General features: G+C 39.9%; 1 protein-coding gene across 1 annotated transcript in view; it reads left to right on the forward strand.

Moving 5' to 3' along the window:
- The window catches only part of RFX7 (regulatory factor X7), a 117,177-nt gene that overhangs the window by 53,290 nt on the left and 46,790 nt on the right, over positions 1–17,097 (forward strand). The window contains exons 2-4 of the mRNA XM_038418792.2: positions 3,097–3,130; positions 14,220–14,302; positions 15,856–15,978. Of these exons, the coding sequence (XP_038274720.1) occupies positions 3,097–3,130; positions 14,220–14,302; positions 15,856–15,978 (240 nt within the window). The remainder of the gene's footprint in view (positions 1–3,096; positions 3,131–14,219; positions 14,303–15,855; positions 15,979–17,097) is intronic.

Consider the following 17,097-nt stretch of genomic DNA (forward strand, 5'->3'; position numbering starts at 1 on the left):
CCTTATGCCAAAGCTATAAAAGGGGGTGGAGCAGGACAAAGAGGCTGCCAGTCATGAGAACACCCCTGCTTTCCACCTAAGATGTCTGCTGGAACTAACAAGGACTGTACCGGGGAAAGGATTGGGTCCAGACTAGGAAGGAGTCTAGTCTGTGAAATAAGCTTATTGGAATAACTCTGAGGGTGAGATTTTACCTCTAATCAGTTTCTGAATGTATTAGGCTTAGACTTGCTTGTTTTTGCTTTATTTTGCTTGGTGGCTGAGTTTGATCTGTCTTTTATTACTTGAAACCACTTAAATGCTACTTTTTGTACTTAATAAAATCGCTTTTGTTTATTAATGAACCCAGAGTAAGTGATTAATACCTGGGGGAGCAAACAGCTGTGCATCTCTCTCTATCAGTGATATAGAGGGCAGACAATTCATGAATTTTCCCTGTATAAGCTTTATACAGAGTAAAATTGATTTATTTGGGGTTTGGATCCCACTGGAAGCTGGGGATAGGTAACCTGCTGAGCAGTTTTTAGTTAGTCTGCAGGTTTGGGGGCATGGACTAGACCTGGGTCTGTGTTGCAGCAGGCTAGCATGACTGGCTCAACAAGGAAGGGTTCTGGAAGTCCCAAGCTGGCAGGGAAAATGGGCTCAGAGGTAATTCCAGCACGTCAGGTGACACTCCCAAGGGGGTCTCTGTGACTGAACCTGTCACTGAGCCATTTTCTATTTTTGGTTTACTTATTTCTTACTGTTGACTTAAATTATCTCTAGTGATTGCTTTCTGTAGCCATTCTTTGCTGCCCTGGCATCTGCAAGTGAGGAGAATAAGTCTGATCACAGTAGGTCTTGTTCCTGCCAAGCTGAGCTAACGAGCTTTGGAGTTAGGATCTAATTCATGCCGCCATTAACTTCGGTGGGAGCAAAGTTGTTCACTGAATTTTGAAACTTTTAGTTTAGTACTTGTTTATTAGTTATCTAGTAATTAAGTATCTAGTGTGATATCCTAGAGGCTTATGCCTGTTTTCGTTGATGCCAATGGTAAATATCCCACTGAAGTAAATATCCCATAGGCTGTAGAGTCAGCATGAAGTACATGACTGTATTTGGAAGCGTTAGAGCCACTTGGGGGATAAAGTAGACTAGATTCCCCACCGTGCATTTTTTGGGGCATGTTTACTTAGGGTTGGTCATTTGATCGTTCTAGAAATAACTAGTCAATTGACAGGTTAAATATTTGTCAGATATTATCAAATATCTTAAAGGACTAATTCAATAGAACAGTAATGAAGTGTAAGACTTGGTCTACACTACATACTTACTTTGGTATCACAACATTGATCAGTGGTGTGAAAAATCCACTAAAATTTAATCCCGTGTAGACAGCGCTGTGTTGGTGGGAGAGCTTCTCCTGCCAATGTAGCTATTGCCCTCACAGAGGTGGAGTTATTAAGCCAATGGGAGAAAAATTTCCCATCGATTTAGAGTATCTTCACCAGATGTGCTACAGTAGTGCAGCTGTGCAGATGTAAATTTGTAGACTTCTTGTTCTCCAGTAGGCTTAGGCTTAGATAGATACTTATGCCTAAGGCTGTGTGTCTGTCACAGAGGTCACTGAAGTCATAGATTCCGTGACCACTGTGACTTCTGCAGTGGCTAGTGCTGGCTCGGGCAGCCCCTGGGCCAGCAGCACTTTGGGTGTGTTGGAGGGGCCCAGGGCTAGGGCAAAGGGTTGGGGTGCTGGGTAGCACTTGGTGGGGGAGCCTCCTGGGTTCCCACCAGCATGTCCCTGCAACTCCTAGGTGGAGGGGCCAGGGATCTCCGCATGGTGCCTACGCCTGCAGGTGCTGCCCCCGCAGCTCCTATTGGCTGCGGATCCCAGTCAATGGGAGCTGCGGAGCTGGCGTTTGTGGCAAGAGCAGCCCCCCCCGCCCCTCCCCGTAGGAGCTGCAGGAACATGCAGGTCAGAGCCAGTACGGAGTCTGCTGGCCCTGCAAACCTTCTCTCTCCCAGCACCAGCAGGTGTCCCGGGCCATGTGCTGCCGCCCACCTCTCCTCCCCCAGCACCAGCCGGGGTCCCAGGCCACCCCCTCCAGCACCTGCGGTGCCCCCGCACCATCCCCCTCTCCGCACAGAGCACCTGCAGCCCCCGGCCTAAGTTTTAGTTAGGAGTGTATATAGTAAAAGTCATTGTCAGGTCACGGGCCGTGAATATTTGTTTACTACCCATGACCCTGTCTATGGTTTTTACTAAAAATACCTGTGACTAAAATGTAGCCTTACTTATGCCTAATTATTAAAAAAAATTACTTAAGTTATTTTAATTCAAAAAAATGTGAAGCAGTGTTCTAAAAAAATGAAAGGATGGCACCATGATGCAATCACACCATCACCGCCGTCTACCCTAGGGCACTCTTGCTGGAATATTTGACAGTATTTGGCCCAGGTCAAACAATAGGCAGTCAATTGACTGGTTTGCCCAGCTGGTGTTAAGTAAAATTACTTGTGATGTGATTCTCATTACTTTTTCCCTCACTCATCCTCCTGTAACCAGCTGAAAGGTAGTAAGATTAAATTGATTCCGTTATTTATTGTAAACGCTAAGTTGTCAGTAAAAAAAAAAAAAAAAAAAAAGCTGTAGTTGACTGTAGAAGCTGTCCAAGACAACCAGAAATTCATATTTCAAATAAGATTTAATTAAATTGTTTTTATAGGTGGACAAATCAAATGAATCTGAAGCAGTTACCAGTTGCAAAAACACTTAATACCATCCCAGAGCCCAGTCCCAAGAAATAATGAGCATCTGTCAGTGCCACTTTGTGGAAGTGGTAGCCACTCAGTAACTCAGAATAAAGTTTCCCAGTTGCAGCATCAGATTGCATTAAGTTTATAGCCCTTGTCAGAAAAAACCCATGTGTTTTAAGTAACAACTATTTCTGGAAAACATTTCTTCTAGAAAGTTACAGGATGGGTATTCTTGTATAAATAACCAGGAATTAAGCTTGTAGCTTCTCAGCATAACAGAGTTGGAAATTCTACTATGTAACATTTTATTTCATTGCTGTATAGGTTAACCTGAGACTTCTCTCTTCTTTTCCCCCCTAGCAAAACTGTACAATCTAAGGTGGACTGCATTTTGGTAAGTAGAACTTTAAGTTTTTCCAAATATTAAAAAGCATTCTAAGACCACTATGGATGGGTGATGGGAATTGCTGTGATTATGGAGCCCTTTATCACTATGCACCATTGGATAAATTAACCTGGTGTAGTGACGTAAGGTAGTTACCATCTGTCAGATGTTCAGTGACCTATGAGAAGTAAATTTAGTGATCTCAGTTCAGTTCTCAGTGGACATGTGCCCACATCACACAAGCCAGCTTCAAGATTGGTACAGATTGATGATGCCCTGGCTAGTAATGTCACTGGATGATGCCCAGAGTGTCCAATTATTTCATCTGTAGGGCTGGTCAATCAGGCTAGATCAGTGGTTTTCCACCTTTTTTCATTTGCAGACCCCTACAAAAATTTCAAATGGAGGTGTGGACCTCTGTGGAAATCTTAGCAGACCCTTTTGGAAATCTTATACATAGTATGTGGACCGCCATGGGTCTGCAGACCTCAGGTTGAAAACTACTGCATATTTCCATGGCAGTAAGGGTCATTATGCACTGTTGCACAGGAGCTATTGATTTTTTTTTTTTTTTGCCCAGTCATTCAGTGTTTTACAGGGACATCTACTATCTTTAGGCCTGATCCTGCTAGGAGCCTCCGATTAGCCTCATACGGTGCTCTGTACTTCACAGGATCAGGCCTTTTTACCAGCAGGGATTGTACAGTTGCATTTGATTTATTACAATGGCTTGATTAATTTCAGTATGTCATCCTTTGCAAGGTTTTTGAGGCAAATATCATATTTTGGTTGTGTGTTTGTACAGTGCTTCGCACAATAGGGACTGGGACTCCTAAGTGCTATCACAATATACATTATAATTTTGTAAGATTCTTGTACGTGTTTAAGCTTCAGGATAGACAAAGAAATGCCTGTTCCAAGCTCTTTGAGCCCTAAAAGATAAAAGAGTCAAACTAATCTAAAAATTGCCAAAACAAACAAGGTGGATTGATTTAAATCAAAGCAATCTAAATCACTGATTTTACTAATTATTTAAATCAGCACACTGGAAACAATTGTTTTAAATCGTCACTTTTAATTGTGTATTGCTATTATACCGTTTAGTTATTTTCCTAAAAAAGGGTTGATGCTCGTTGGTTAGTAACGATGAAAACATGTTGCTTTTCAACTAAATATAGTCTTTGTGTTAAATTGGTGTTTCTTTTTGGTAACTAGCTGTATACGCTATTTATCTTACGCATATTTACTTAAGCAGTTGCATAGCTTAATTTACGTTTATTCAGATTCTTAATGTTAACATTTTTTTTTATGTTAGAAAATGGTGAATGGTGCATTTCTTATTTACTAGATACATTTTTTTACTTGTGATTTGTATAAAGTTCTATTTGGATGGAAATTGAAATGCAATTAAAAATGTACAAAAATAGCATTTAAAACTTTTATTATATAAACCTACCTTAAATGTGCTGGAAACATAAGAAAAATGTACCAAAACAAATTTTGCATTTAAAACTAACAGTAGTTTAATAATTTAGTGAATTGTAGTTAATAAATTGACTCAATTATTTCTGGCTACTGTGTACTTCAGGATTTTAGAGCTAGAAATTCTCAAACTCTCTCACACTTAAGGCTAGTCTACACTGGCAACGCTAAAGCACTGCCACGGCAGCACTTTAACGTGCCTCGTGTGGTCGCGGCGCAGCGCTGGGAGAGAGAGCTCTCAGAGCGCTCTAAAAAAACCACCTCCACAGGGGGCATAGCTACCAGTGCTGGGAGCATGGCTCCCTGCGCTGGTACACTGCCTACGCTGACACTTTACAGCGCTGAAACTGGCTGCTCTCGGGGGTGTTTCTTCACACCCCTGGGCAAGAAAGTTGCGGTGCTGTAAATTGCCAATGTAGACAAGCCCTTAGTTTTGGAAGAGGAAAACAAGCTTTCCTGTTTTTTCAGCTTCCAAATGGTTTTTAACTTTGAGCTAACTGAATAAACTGAAATGAAGAAAATAATCTCTGCACCTGCAGAAGGAGACTACTGCTATCAAAAGCTGGTTTAGCGCTTCAACAGACTCTGATTCCAGGTGCTTAGTCATTGACATCCACCAGTTCAGGGTTTAACTTTCTTTAAAACTTGGCAGCAAATATGTACTACTTAATATTTTGTGTATTTACTTTAAATTATTCTGATAACCTATGTTAAGCATAAAATTATTGTATTAGTTTCAAATGTATTTTTTAGTTTTAATAAACAAACCTGTATTTAATTTAAATTAAAAAAATTAATTTAAATACATTGACTTTTATCCATTCTGATAGCAAGTTAGTGGTTTCTCTGCACAGATATAGCCCATCCATAAATACGACCTTCTGCATCCTGTCACTCCTGAAAAAACTAATCCATACCCCTCCGTAAAGAATTCCACACCATTGTCAAGATCCTAGACGTTTGCCCAGAGACCAGCTTTGCCGTATGCCTTATAGGTCTTGACTGCTTTGGGAAGAAGGGTGTATTTCTGAAGTTAAAAGTATGTCCTCTGATCAGCTCCCTCCCTTGCATACACAAGGAGCTCTGCCTAGAATGCCTGTGCTGACTGCAATTGCAGTAGTATTTCACAGGGAGAGCCATCTCAGGAAGACAGATGCCAAGCCATTTAGGGCTCTAAGGGTATGTATACACAGCAATAAAAAAACCCATGGCACAAAGTCTCAGAGCCCGGGTCAATTGACTCAGGCTGGCAGGGCTCGGATGGTGGGGGTGGTAAAATTAGCAGTGTAGATGCTCGGGTTGGAGCTGAAGTTCCACCCAAGCCTGAATGTCTACTCTGCAATTTTTAGCTCCCCCACACTCCCAGCACAATCCTGAGTTACCATGGCTTGCCATGGCTGTGCCTTGGGTCTTTTATTGCTGTATAGACATACCTTAAGTCAGAAACAGTTTATGCTCTAAATCAACATAAATCCCACTCCTTTAATACTGTGATCTTGCACATATGTTTAAGCCAGGAAGCATCCATTTTTATAGATTTGAGGGCTAAAAAAGAGCATTATGGTCACTTAGTCTGACCCTCTCCATAAGAGGTCATTGAATTTCACCCAGAAATGAATATTTATTAAAGTTGTGACTCAAGCTGCCTCTAGCTACCTTCATATGGTATCTGTGTAGCCATATGGCTGAGCATGCTAGGAACATTTTAAAGGTGAGTTGTCAAAGGATAACTTGGATTTCCACAGTGTTTTTTCTGAGAATAAAGTTACCCTAATTTATGGAGATAGATGGTATTTCTTTAAACTAAGCATTTAAACTAAGTATTTTTGTATCCATGTCCTTTCAAGGACCAGCTCCTGATCCAGTCTTGCCTACACTTAAAAGGATTCTTGGGTGCATTCGATATTCAGCCTGAGGATGAAAGTGGCCTCCTGCCTCCTTCTTCCATAATGCTGCCAATGGCAATTGCTCCCCGTATTGCCTCTAAAGTAGGTCAAGGACCCTGATAGGGGAGGTCCGTGGCACAAAAGCAAGTTGCAGCAGGTAGAAGCATGTATAATTAACTCTTTCCACAGTGCAATATGGGGCAGAACTGCTTAAGAAGCACCAGAAGAAGAATATAGCAGAATAGCAGTTGAGCAAATCATTTGCATTCTGTGCATTTACAAGAAAATTTTATTCGAGTTGGAAGCAGGTTTCATACTAATAGTCTTGAATTTAGGATTTTTAAGTGCAGATCATCGGCTTGTGTAGCAGCCACCACGAGTAGTCAACATTTGGTGGGTGGGGGAATAAAAATCTTCTGGAGCAAGTCTCAGTGCCCAAGTCTGTAGACTTGGACTCTGAAATTTGCTGTTGCGGGTTTTTTTTGTTTTGTTTTGTTTGCAGTGTGGACGTACACTAAATGTTTCCCTTCACTTGTTGGATGAGCTTTTGGATTATTCTGGTCAGCTGGACAATTTGGCCATTTTCCTAGATAGAGCCTTAGCCTGCAATGCTAAAGAACAATCTCCACAACTTGATTTAGAATATCACAAGGTTTTCCTTATGCTCTGACCTTGCGTTTCAAATGCTTCCCCGTCTGTCCTGCTAATGGGATCAGATCTCCATTCATAATGGAATGGTTCTCTCTTGGATAATGTACCTTTGAGACAGGATACATACTTAATGTAGTGCAGTCAGTTATAAATACAGCATAGCATTGTTTAGAAGACTGGAATCAAAATAGGTTACGGGAAATAGAAGTGGTGAATACACCAACCACAACACGGAAACTCAGCTAGGAGATCTGATCTTGCTATTGTAAAGCTGTGAGCTGTTGTGTGAGAGTCTGAGAGTTCCCAAGCCCAATGAAATTACAACATCGTTGACTTTTAAAAATCCTTATGGGAGAGCTTGTGTTAGGAGCTTCTCTCTGCAAGCCCCATTCTCTCCTCTACCCTCTAGGAGACAAAGGCTGTCGGCCGTATTTACTGATCTCACGCTTCAGCTATGTCTGCACTAAGGAGCCTGTGTCACCATAGCTATGTTTTTTCCATACCCTTCACTGGCATAGCTATGCCAATATCAGTTTAAAGTGTAGGTCGAGCCTTAGTATGAACAGGTTTATATGATTATCCGCAACTAATTCCATGTGATCTGGACATTTAGACACTGTGAGATCTCTCCTCCCCTAGACCCCCTCTGCTTCTAAAGAGCCTAAAACCAAGCTTGGGGGAAGGTCTGTCCAGTCCGCTTAAGTGTTCAGCCTTACATGTAGTTTTCATGGTCTGTGCTTCCTCAAGAGACTTACAGACTTCTTGGCACCATTTGAGTGCATAGTCCCATGAGGTATGCAGGTACAACAGATCCATATCCTTTATTTGTTCCGTTTCTTTAATAATAACGCCACGGAACATTCCAGGGCAGTGCCATTTTGTCATAGCACTTTAATTGCTGACTGCAGTAAAGAACATAAGAACAAGTCCTTTGGAGGAAAAGCCACCTTTTAGCAGTTTACTTTGATTCAGGTAACTGAATTTATAAGAAGTCTTTCTTCCTTAGTCATGTATGCTGTGAGAAGATGCTACTGCCACCTTCGTATCTATTTAATCTTGTCCAGTTAGGTTTTGCCTTAAGGTTTCTAGCAAACACATTTTCATTGTAAGTAGAGACTCACATTATTATGGTATCGCATTATGGTAGCACCTAATCCTAGTCAGACACACAGCCCCAGCGTGCTGGGCACTCTACAGACATGCAGGAAGACTAAGCTGCTTGGGGCAGGGACCACCTAATTTAAGACAAGATGCAACAGTTTAAGTTTAGGAGGAGAGAGGATAACAGTAATAAGTTCATATAGTTATTTAGCCTTTTGTGTCTCTGTGTGTGTCTTGCTGTACTGTTTGCATCCTGACAGATTAAGTCAATTTTTGGAAGATCATAATAATTCTGTGCTGTGCAAACCAGAAGGGATAATTAGAAAGAATTGTGGGGTAAACATCCATTAAAGATTTATTGCAATATCTTTTAAACTGTAGTAAACATGTCTAGAAGTAGGTGCTCACTTAGTGTGACATTGCTTGTTATATTTATGTTGCCACAAACTAAGTGAACTCCTGAACCTGATTATGTGATCACTTAGCAAGAAGATTAAGGTTCTTGGCCCTGCCCCTTGTCTTTTAAAAGGAATTCAGAGCTAGAGAGAGGTGCTGGATTGATGGAAATGAACAGTGAAGTCCCTGATCTACAGAGGAGTTTGAGAATGGGCAGCAGCAGTACAAACCTTCTCCTACCACTGAAGTGCTTCAGTCCTGTACTGCATAGCTATTATCCTGTAGGGGAGAAAGGGACTTTCAGCTATCCAGTGTTGTACTGTATTATGATAGTGACTGTCCCCTCCTCCAAATATTGGCATCTGCAGTTGGACTGAGACTACCAGTAAATTGACCAGAGGCCACCAGACAGGTTCAGATGGTAACACTTTTGGTCAGTACTGATATGGATTCAAATTTGGTTCTGGGCTGGGGGAGGAGGGAGAGTTGTTTTTAAAATGGAAATCTTGTACAGCTGAAGGCTTTCTCTTCAGCAGGAAAAAGGGTATGGTAAGTCCGAGTGAAGAAGGGTAAGTTGGTAGTTTTTACACAAATTAGCAGATCAAGGTGAGGTATGGCTCCCCCATAGTCTTTAATTCTACTTTGCTATGGGGGAGCCTAGGTTTTACCTTGGACTGCTAACTTGTGTTAATTCACTAGAATTAACACCCTTTTTCTCAGTGAAGACACAACTTTAGTAAAAACCACTTCATTGTGGTGTTTTGAGTAGGTTCAGAGCAAATTGGTCTGTGCTGTAACTTCACTGACCTCAAGGTGTTCTAATAATGGTCATGAAATCTTGTCTCTGAATGTACACCTGAAGCCTGCTAAAATGCTGATCTGATTAGTAATATAAATGTGATGAAATCTGAACCTGCTTCTGCATGATCTCCATGGAGTGGAGAAGCGGGTAAAGCTCAAGAAATTCTAGAACTGTTTGTTTGCAGGATTTACTGTATGAAGAGCTAAATTAAAAACCTCTCTTTAGCCATTCAGCTATATTCTAAGAGTTTGAAGGGGTCTGTTGCTGTTTCTGTATTATACTTCACAATTGTGAGTCTTTTCTGGTCAGATAATTTTACAAAAGGCGTTAAAGGACACTTAAAAAATAGATAGGGGGGAAAATCCGTAGGCATAGAATTACCTTGCAGTTTACAGATATAATTTGCTGTTGATTTTTAGTATCCTTGATGTTTTCTGCAAGAGTTATCTATCTGTGTGTTAGTGTTTGTTCAGAGCTTTGATGGAATACTTCTGAGTAAAAATGAATAATTTTACCATGTTGAAAGGTTGTATGAAATTTCACTGCTCCAGAAAAACAAGGGAAACTAAACTGGTAATGTCAGGTGTGTTTCAAGCTTTGCTACAGAGACATTTTAGAAACCTCACACTTTTTTGTTGAAGCATATAAGGTGTGAAAACTGGTAGGAAGAGTCAAAAATGGCAATGTTTCAATGCGAGCACAAAGCTCTTCTTATAAGTCATACTAAGTTCTGTGTTTTACCGACTTAATACAAGGCAAGTTCATTCCTGCATGAATTTTGCATGGTTCATGTTAGTATGCATAGCATCAGAAATGTAGTTTATACAAGTGACTTTTCCATCCAGAGACACAGTATGTCAGTTTTGTTTACTTGCAGTTAGTTATTTTTAAAAACATCAATTTTTAAAATAGTAACTCTTCATTATTAGTAATCCTTCCTTCCCCCCTACCCCCACTGACATGGCTGTGTTACTAAGGAGCAGAGTTAAAATCAGATGAATCTACTCTGCCACAGACTGAACTTGGCCAAGATTGAATGACGAGAGTAGAAGATCAAATTATAGAATCAATCAATCATGAATGAATGAATATGTATTCTAATGAAGTCTGACAAGTTTTAAAGCAAATCTGCCATTATATTGAAAGTTTCATTACTGTTTCTACCAGCTGTAGTTTGGGAACTACATTCTTTTAATTTAAAAAAAAAAATCATCTGGGCCTCCTGGTAGCGTATTTCCTTTTTCCAGATTTGAGAAGAACTGATTCTGGAACTAAGTTATTAAAAAAAAATATTCAAAACTTAAGGCTAAATGTTAAGAGTATACTCCCAAAACATATAGCATTCTAAAAAGCCTGCTGCAGGCTCAAATCCTTCATCTCATCCTCACCAAAAAGACAGAAAAAAAATGGGCTATGATTCTGGCAACATGAAATCACTCAAGCTTTGCTGCTCTTTATTTCACTAAAAGCCTTAAAGGAACTACAGCCCTGCATGCATCAGCAGTTCTCATCTTTTGGCTCCTTACAACTCACGATTGACTTTTGCTCAAACCTGTGGTGGCTGTTGGAACAAAAAAAAAAGAGAACATGATTTTAGGCAAGTGCAGTTCTGGATCTGTCTGAAATTGAAGGAGCAAGACACAGCTCCACCCTAGAACAGATCAGGGTGGATGACTCTCTATGCAAATGCATACTGGAGCTTCCTATTGAATTTACTTGCAGACATATTATGCTTGCTTCTGTATAGTGGGGGAGTCACTTGTACGAAAGAGGGGGGAAAATTCTAGACCCTAACACAGAAGCCATCTTCTGTCTCTTTAACATAGTCCTTTTCTTTGTCTCTTCCTGGACTTTCTTAGTTCTTACCACTGCATGGTCTTACCACTGCCCTATTATAGGAGCTATTTTCCCAGCATACCCTTTCTGGATACTGACCTGTGGCCTCTTAAATTACAAGCAGCTGTAATCCCAAAATGGCCATTTCACCATAGGCGGTTGCTTCTTGTATCTCCCTTTCTTCCAGCTGAAGAATTGGCTTTTTTCAACTCCTGTTACATTTTCTATTTATATCTCAAGATGGCAAGTTTGTCATGTGCAGAAACGGGGGCCTTTGCTGCACAAATTACCGTATTTGCATTTGTTTTTCTTTCTAAAATCCTATTATAAAAATATAGTGAAGCAATATGCAGTGGGCAATGTTTAAAGAAGACAGAGCTCTACTCTGGGCTGATGGTGCGAGAGTCTCTTTTCCTATTCTTCTTGTGGGGATGGGGTTTTCCCTGTGGCTCCTTCTTGGAGCAGCTGCCTTTTACACTTCGCAGTGCCTTTTCAGTTTGCTCCCTGCTCTAAGAGAAAAGGACCCTGCTGTTATTGAAGCATTACCTGCTTAGCCTAAGCCCAGGTAAAGCAGATGTAGTGGTAATCAGTTCTCTTTCCTCACACTTCCACAGTGGTGGGAGACCATGGGGCAGAGAGAATTCAGTGACCCCACAGTATGTATTGAAAAATACATGAGACCTGTCCATAGAGAAGGCGATTTAAGTACCACAACCTTAATAGGAACTGCAGTAAAAGTCACACACAAATCATTAAGTCAGCAAGTTTCAGGGGTTAGTGTCAGTAAAAATACCAGGTTTAAGAGTAGTAGCTGTTAGTCTGTATCCGCAAAAAGAAAAGGAGTACTTGTGGCACCTTCGAGAGTAAAAAATTTATTGGAGGATAAGCTTTCGTGAGCTACAGCTCACTTCATCGGATGCATGCAGTGGAAAATACAGTAGGGCGATTTTATATACACAGAGAACATGAAACAATGGGTGTTACCATACACACTGTAACAAGAGTGATCAGGTAAGGTGAGCTACTGCCGCAGCTTATAAAAGTAGTGAATCTGGATGGATTGTGCCCAACATGTTGTTGTTGTGTCTGTTTGCTCTTACAAGTTCTCTTTTTTCTTTTTTTCCCCAGTCTGGTTTTAGCCAGCTGTAGCCATTTAGGATTAGAAAGCTCTTTGGTTCTCTGGTCTAAAATACCAGACAAATTTTTGTCTAGTTCTTTCTTTCCTCAGAATATATTTTCTCATTACTTAATGGCTCAATCCTCTCAAGAGACTTTACATGTATTGTTTGTTGTATCATTCTCAGGATTGTTTGTTTTGTTTTACACTGTGATGCTGCTAGTTATACACTAATTACAAAGCAAAATGGATATTAACATAGTACTTCACTTTACAGTACATCCCCTTTGTAGTTTTTCAGAGGTATTGAGCTCTTGGCCACCTGACAAGACTCGTCTCAGCCTTGATTGACTTAGGGGACACCCTGCTTTGAAATTAAATTAAAGTTCTGATTAGCTGCTTTCTTCCTTGGTTTCATTCACTCTTAGACTCCAATAAGCAGATGCCTTGGTTTTCTCTTTTTTTAGTTGAACAATTTTAAAAGTGAAGTAACCGTCAAGGAGAGATGAATTAATCACATTCCAGATAGCATTGTTTTATGTTAAAAATAAATAAAATAAAAATGCTCATATTTACTCAATGTTGCTTATGCATGAACTAGTTTTACTTTAGCAATAATCTTCTCAAATTAATGTTAATACAAATGAAGTGTGAATTTTTACATAAATATTATAATTTAAATAACATAAGTTCACCTTATCTCTGGTACTTCCCTGAAGGAAATTATTTGCTCCTTGCTCTGGGAAGTCTGGTTTATTTGTCTGTACCCTACACTTGGATGTGTTACCCAGGTTACCAAAATTGACTTTGCTAATATTTCAGAGTCCAATTTACTGCGTTGGGATCACCCAAAGCCTAGTTCTTTCATGATAACACTGTGCCATGCACCTGCTGCTTGGGTGACCAAGTGCCTGCTGTGTTTGTTTTGTTTTTCACCACCGTCCTTGATTTAAATCGTGGTTCTCAACCTGCAACCCAATCAGCACATAGCTGTGGCCCATGTGACATCCTCAGTGCCATACTGATAGTATATATAGATTGTGTCGATGCGGCCCACATAACACATAGAGAGGCACATATGCGGCCCACAGTGGTAAATTAGTTGAGACCCACTGATTTCAAGGCTTTGAGCCAGATCCTCAGGTGATAGGAACGGGCATAACTCTGTTGAAGTCAGTGGAGGTACAATGATGTACAGCAGGTGAGGATCTGGCCATCAATATCGATGTAATCAATCTGTGACAGCCACTTACAAGGAATACAGAAACTTGACTTTCAAAAAAGTCTTCTTTTGGGCTTGCTCTGTTTGACCATTGATGCAGTTGTATGAATTGGTCCAACAATTGTGCTTTATTACAGAAGTGCTGTTATCTGATACTTTGGTCTTAGGGTGTTGAATGTGACCCTCCAAGAATGGGAAATCATAATGAAAGGTTTCAATTTAAACGCCTTTTCATTACAGTTTTTTGGCTGGAAAATCTGTTTCTGGTTATCAAGATTAACTTTTTCCTTTACAGTTAAAAACAGGCAAATATTCCAGTGTTCACTTTTGTTTTAAGTGGTGATCATAATTAATATTTATTATTATTTGCCATATTGTAATGTCTCTAGGCGTCCCGGTCATGGACCAGGATCCTGTTGTACAAACGCAGAACAAAAGGGTGGTCCCTGCCCCAAAGAGCTTGCAGTCTAATGCTTTCACATTGCAAAATATTGTTTTATTTGGGATCATTTTGAAAATGTGTGTTTGGTTTTTTGTTTTTGTTTTTTACAACCCATCATGCTGTTCATTTACCATTTGCTTTTTTAAAAAACCTTGTTTTCTAGCAAGAAGTTGAGAAGTTTACAGACCTAGAGAAACTCTACCTCTACCTTCAACTGCCTTCGGGTCCCAGCAATGGAGAGAAAAGGTGTGTGGGTGTTTAATATTAATATTGGTATAGTTCCCATGGGATTTTTCCCCATCAAACACACATTTATCTACTGTTTCTGGAAACAGTAATATTTCTTTATTTTTTAGGAAAAGTGTCTTTTAATATTTTCAGAGAACTAGTTCTTCAGTAAATCTGAACTTTGGGAACCCTTGATGCATAATAACATATCTGATGATATAAGCTTTGCATGGTAGGATGTTTCTGAGGAAGTGCTTTTGGTTGGGAGTCTGATTATGGACCTGGTCTGACTTTTGCCTCAATTTTTGTGTAATGGAGAAATAATACAGCGCTTAAAATATTACTATTGGAAAGAATGATTATTACTTCATGGTGGGTCTGACAGTATTTGTTCGTTAGGTCCTTGCCATCTCTGAAATCACTCCACATCTCATACATGTAATAATTAATCATTTCCCCCTCATACCGATATCTAGAACAAGTGTTTTTTATTAGAGCTGATTGAAATTTCCCATATTTTGAGTACCCATGTTTTTTAATTATGAAGAGACCCATTGTCTCCCCAATTTAAGGAAGAATCTTGCCTTCCATTATAGGCCTTACTGTGACTCACTCTTAACTTCACCAAAACATAACCAATCCACATGAAAATGTATAGGCAGGAACTTATGCCAGGACAGACATTTCTGGAAACTTTGAAGTAAATTGTAAAAGGCATTTGGGAGATATGAGGGATGACCATAACCTTTTAAATATGATGGGCTACATGAAGTTCTTCATTCTGTATGTCCCCAGTGCAGACCATACAAAGTCTAAAGCATCAGTTAGGGGAACCACATGAGAGATCCAGACGGTGCTACTGTTCTTTATACTCAGTGGTTCCATTCTGCTTGACTGATGGGTTACCTTGCATACAGCTTTTCCATCAGTTTGCCCATTGCTACACTGGACTCACAGAAACCTATTTCAGGAATGCAGTAAATTGTCCTTTCTTTAATGTTGTTTTCATTGTGTCATATTCTGACCCTGATTTATACAATAATAAGGGGCATGAAAGCTCCTTGTGCTCATATAAAATGGGGGTGCATTGGGAAGACAAGCCCAACAAGAAGCCCTTCATGCCCTGTTAGGATATCATGGAGCCATTGTACATGTAGTGGAGGAGAAGTGCAGTGGCTGGGACAGCATAGGAGGTATGGTACTTGAACCTGTCTGAAGTAGCCCTTTCTCCTTCCCACCTCCCCTGCTCTATATTGAAGTGTCCAGGATTGTAGAACTCAGTGAAGCTGGGGTTGTATGGACGCATACATGAATAGATGTTTGATCATTCCTTACAAAGCCATTCATGCAAGTTCAGGGTTTTTTTATGCCTACTGTTACTTGGCAAAAACAGCTCATAGATGAGACATTGTGGAGTAAATTTTAAGAATTACACTTACGGGATGCCTGCACAGGAACATGATTTCTTTCCATGTGAATCTTTTCAGCCCATTTGAACACTTAGCTCTACTAATTGAAGAGGAGCTAGAGAGTACATTCTCTTCATCAGAACTATTTCTGTTTTCACTTAGCGATCAGATCTCGATGTCATCAAGCCGTGCGCAGCAAATGCATGCATTTTCTTGGATTCGGAATACCTTGGAGGAGCACCCAGAGACGTCCCTTCCCAAACAGGAAGTTTATGATGAGTACAAGTGAGTACTGCTAAATTGATTCCATACATCTAGTTGTAGCAATGCATAAAGAGTAGTGTACACAGTACAGATATTTAACCAGATGCTACAATTGCTTCTTTTATAAGCAGATGCTTGAACTGCCTTGACTATAGTACAGTAAAGTATGGTGCGGGTTAGAACTTAAAATCTGACATTGCTTATGTTGACCATGAGGTTTAAATGAGAGGAACTGTGGATGAAGTCCTGGGCCTACTGAAGTCCGTGGGAGTTTTGATATTGACTTTTATAGGGTCAGGATTTCACCATCTGTGCAGAACAATAAAGAAGTGAAAAATCTTTTTTTTCTGCAGTTTCAGACTTTGAGGGAGGAAGTTATTAATGTTTTTATTATTTATATTTCATTTTATAATCTGGATATTAAACTTGCTCAAATTAGAGTGAAGTATACACAGAAAGGCCCTGCTTCCTGAGACTGTACTCCTGTGTTCAGGTGGAGCCAGTTAGAGGGTTGGAACCTAAAAATGCATTTAATTAAAACATGTCAAAATTAGTGACCAGAGTTTACTTAATTCAGAGAATGGGCAAGACGTACATTATTCCATTGACACATACATGTCTGTCTTACATGTCTCAGTGCCTTGGTACCTATTCCTGGTAATAAGTGCATATAAGACCAGGTCATATGCATTAACATAATGACTGAGGGTGCACTAACTACATTGATGCAACTGCTACTGTATTCAGTATTTTCACTATTAAAAGTAAGATCATAGTTTTAAATTTTAAACTGCAGATTAAATAAATCTAAAGTTAAGAAACTTTTTCAAAAATAAGGATTTAAATGAATATTATTTATATTATGATAGAAAAAGAGGATTTGTATACAGAACACTAATAATTTCTTGCAGTAAATTTATATTGTCCCTTTCATGCAAAAAGGGCCCAAATGACTTTTTGCAAACTGTGTACATACATCACTGCTGAAATGCAGTGATTTCTTATGTTCAAGATGGTGGCAACTAACCAGTGCCCAACGCATTGCACAGCAGGGCAAATGGGGGAGGTTTGGTCAAGCAGATGGGAGTAAACCATAACTTCAAAGTGCCAAGAGATCTTAAATCCCAGACAATACACTGG

The sequence above is a fragment of the Dermochelys coriacea genome, chromosome 10 (assembly GCF_009764565.3).
Source record: "Dermochelys coriacea isolate rDerCor1 chromosome 10, rDerCor1.pri.v4, whole genome shotgun sequence".
Classification (NCBI taxonomy): Eukaryota; Metazoa; Chordata; order Testudines; family Dermochelyidae; genus Dermochelys; species Dermochelys coriacea.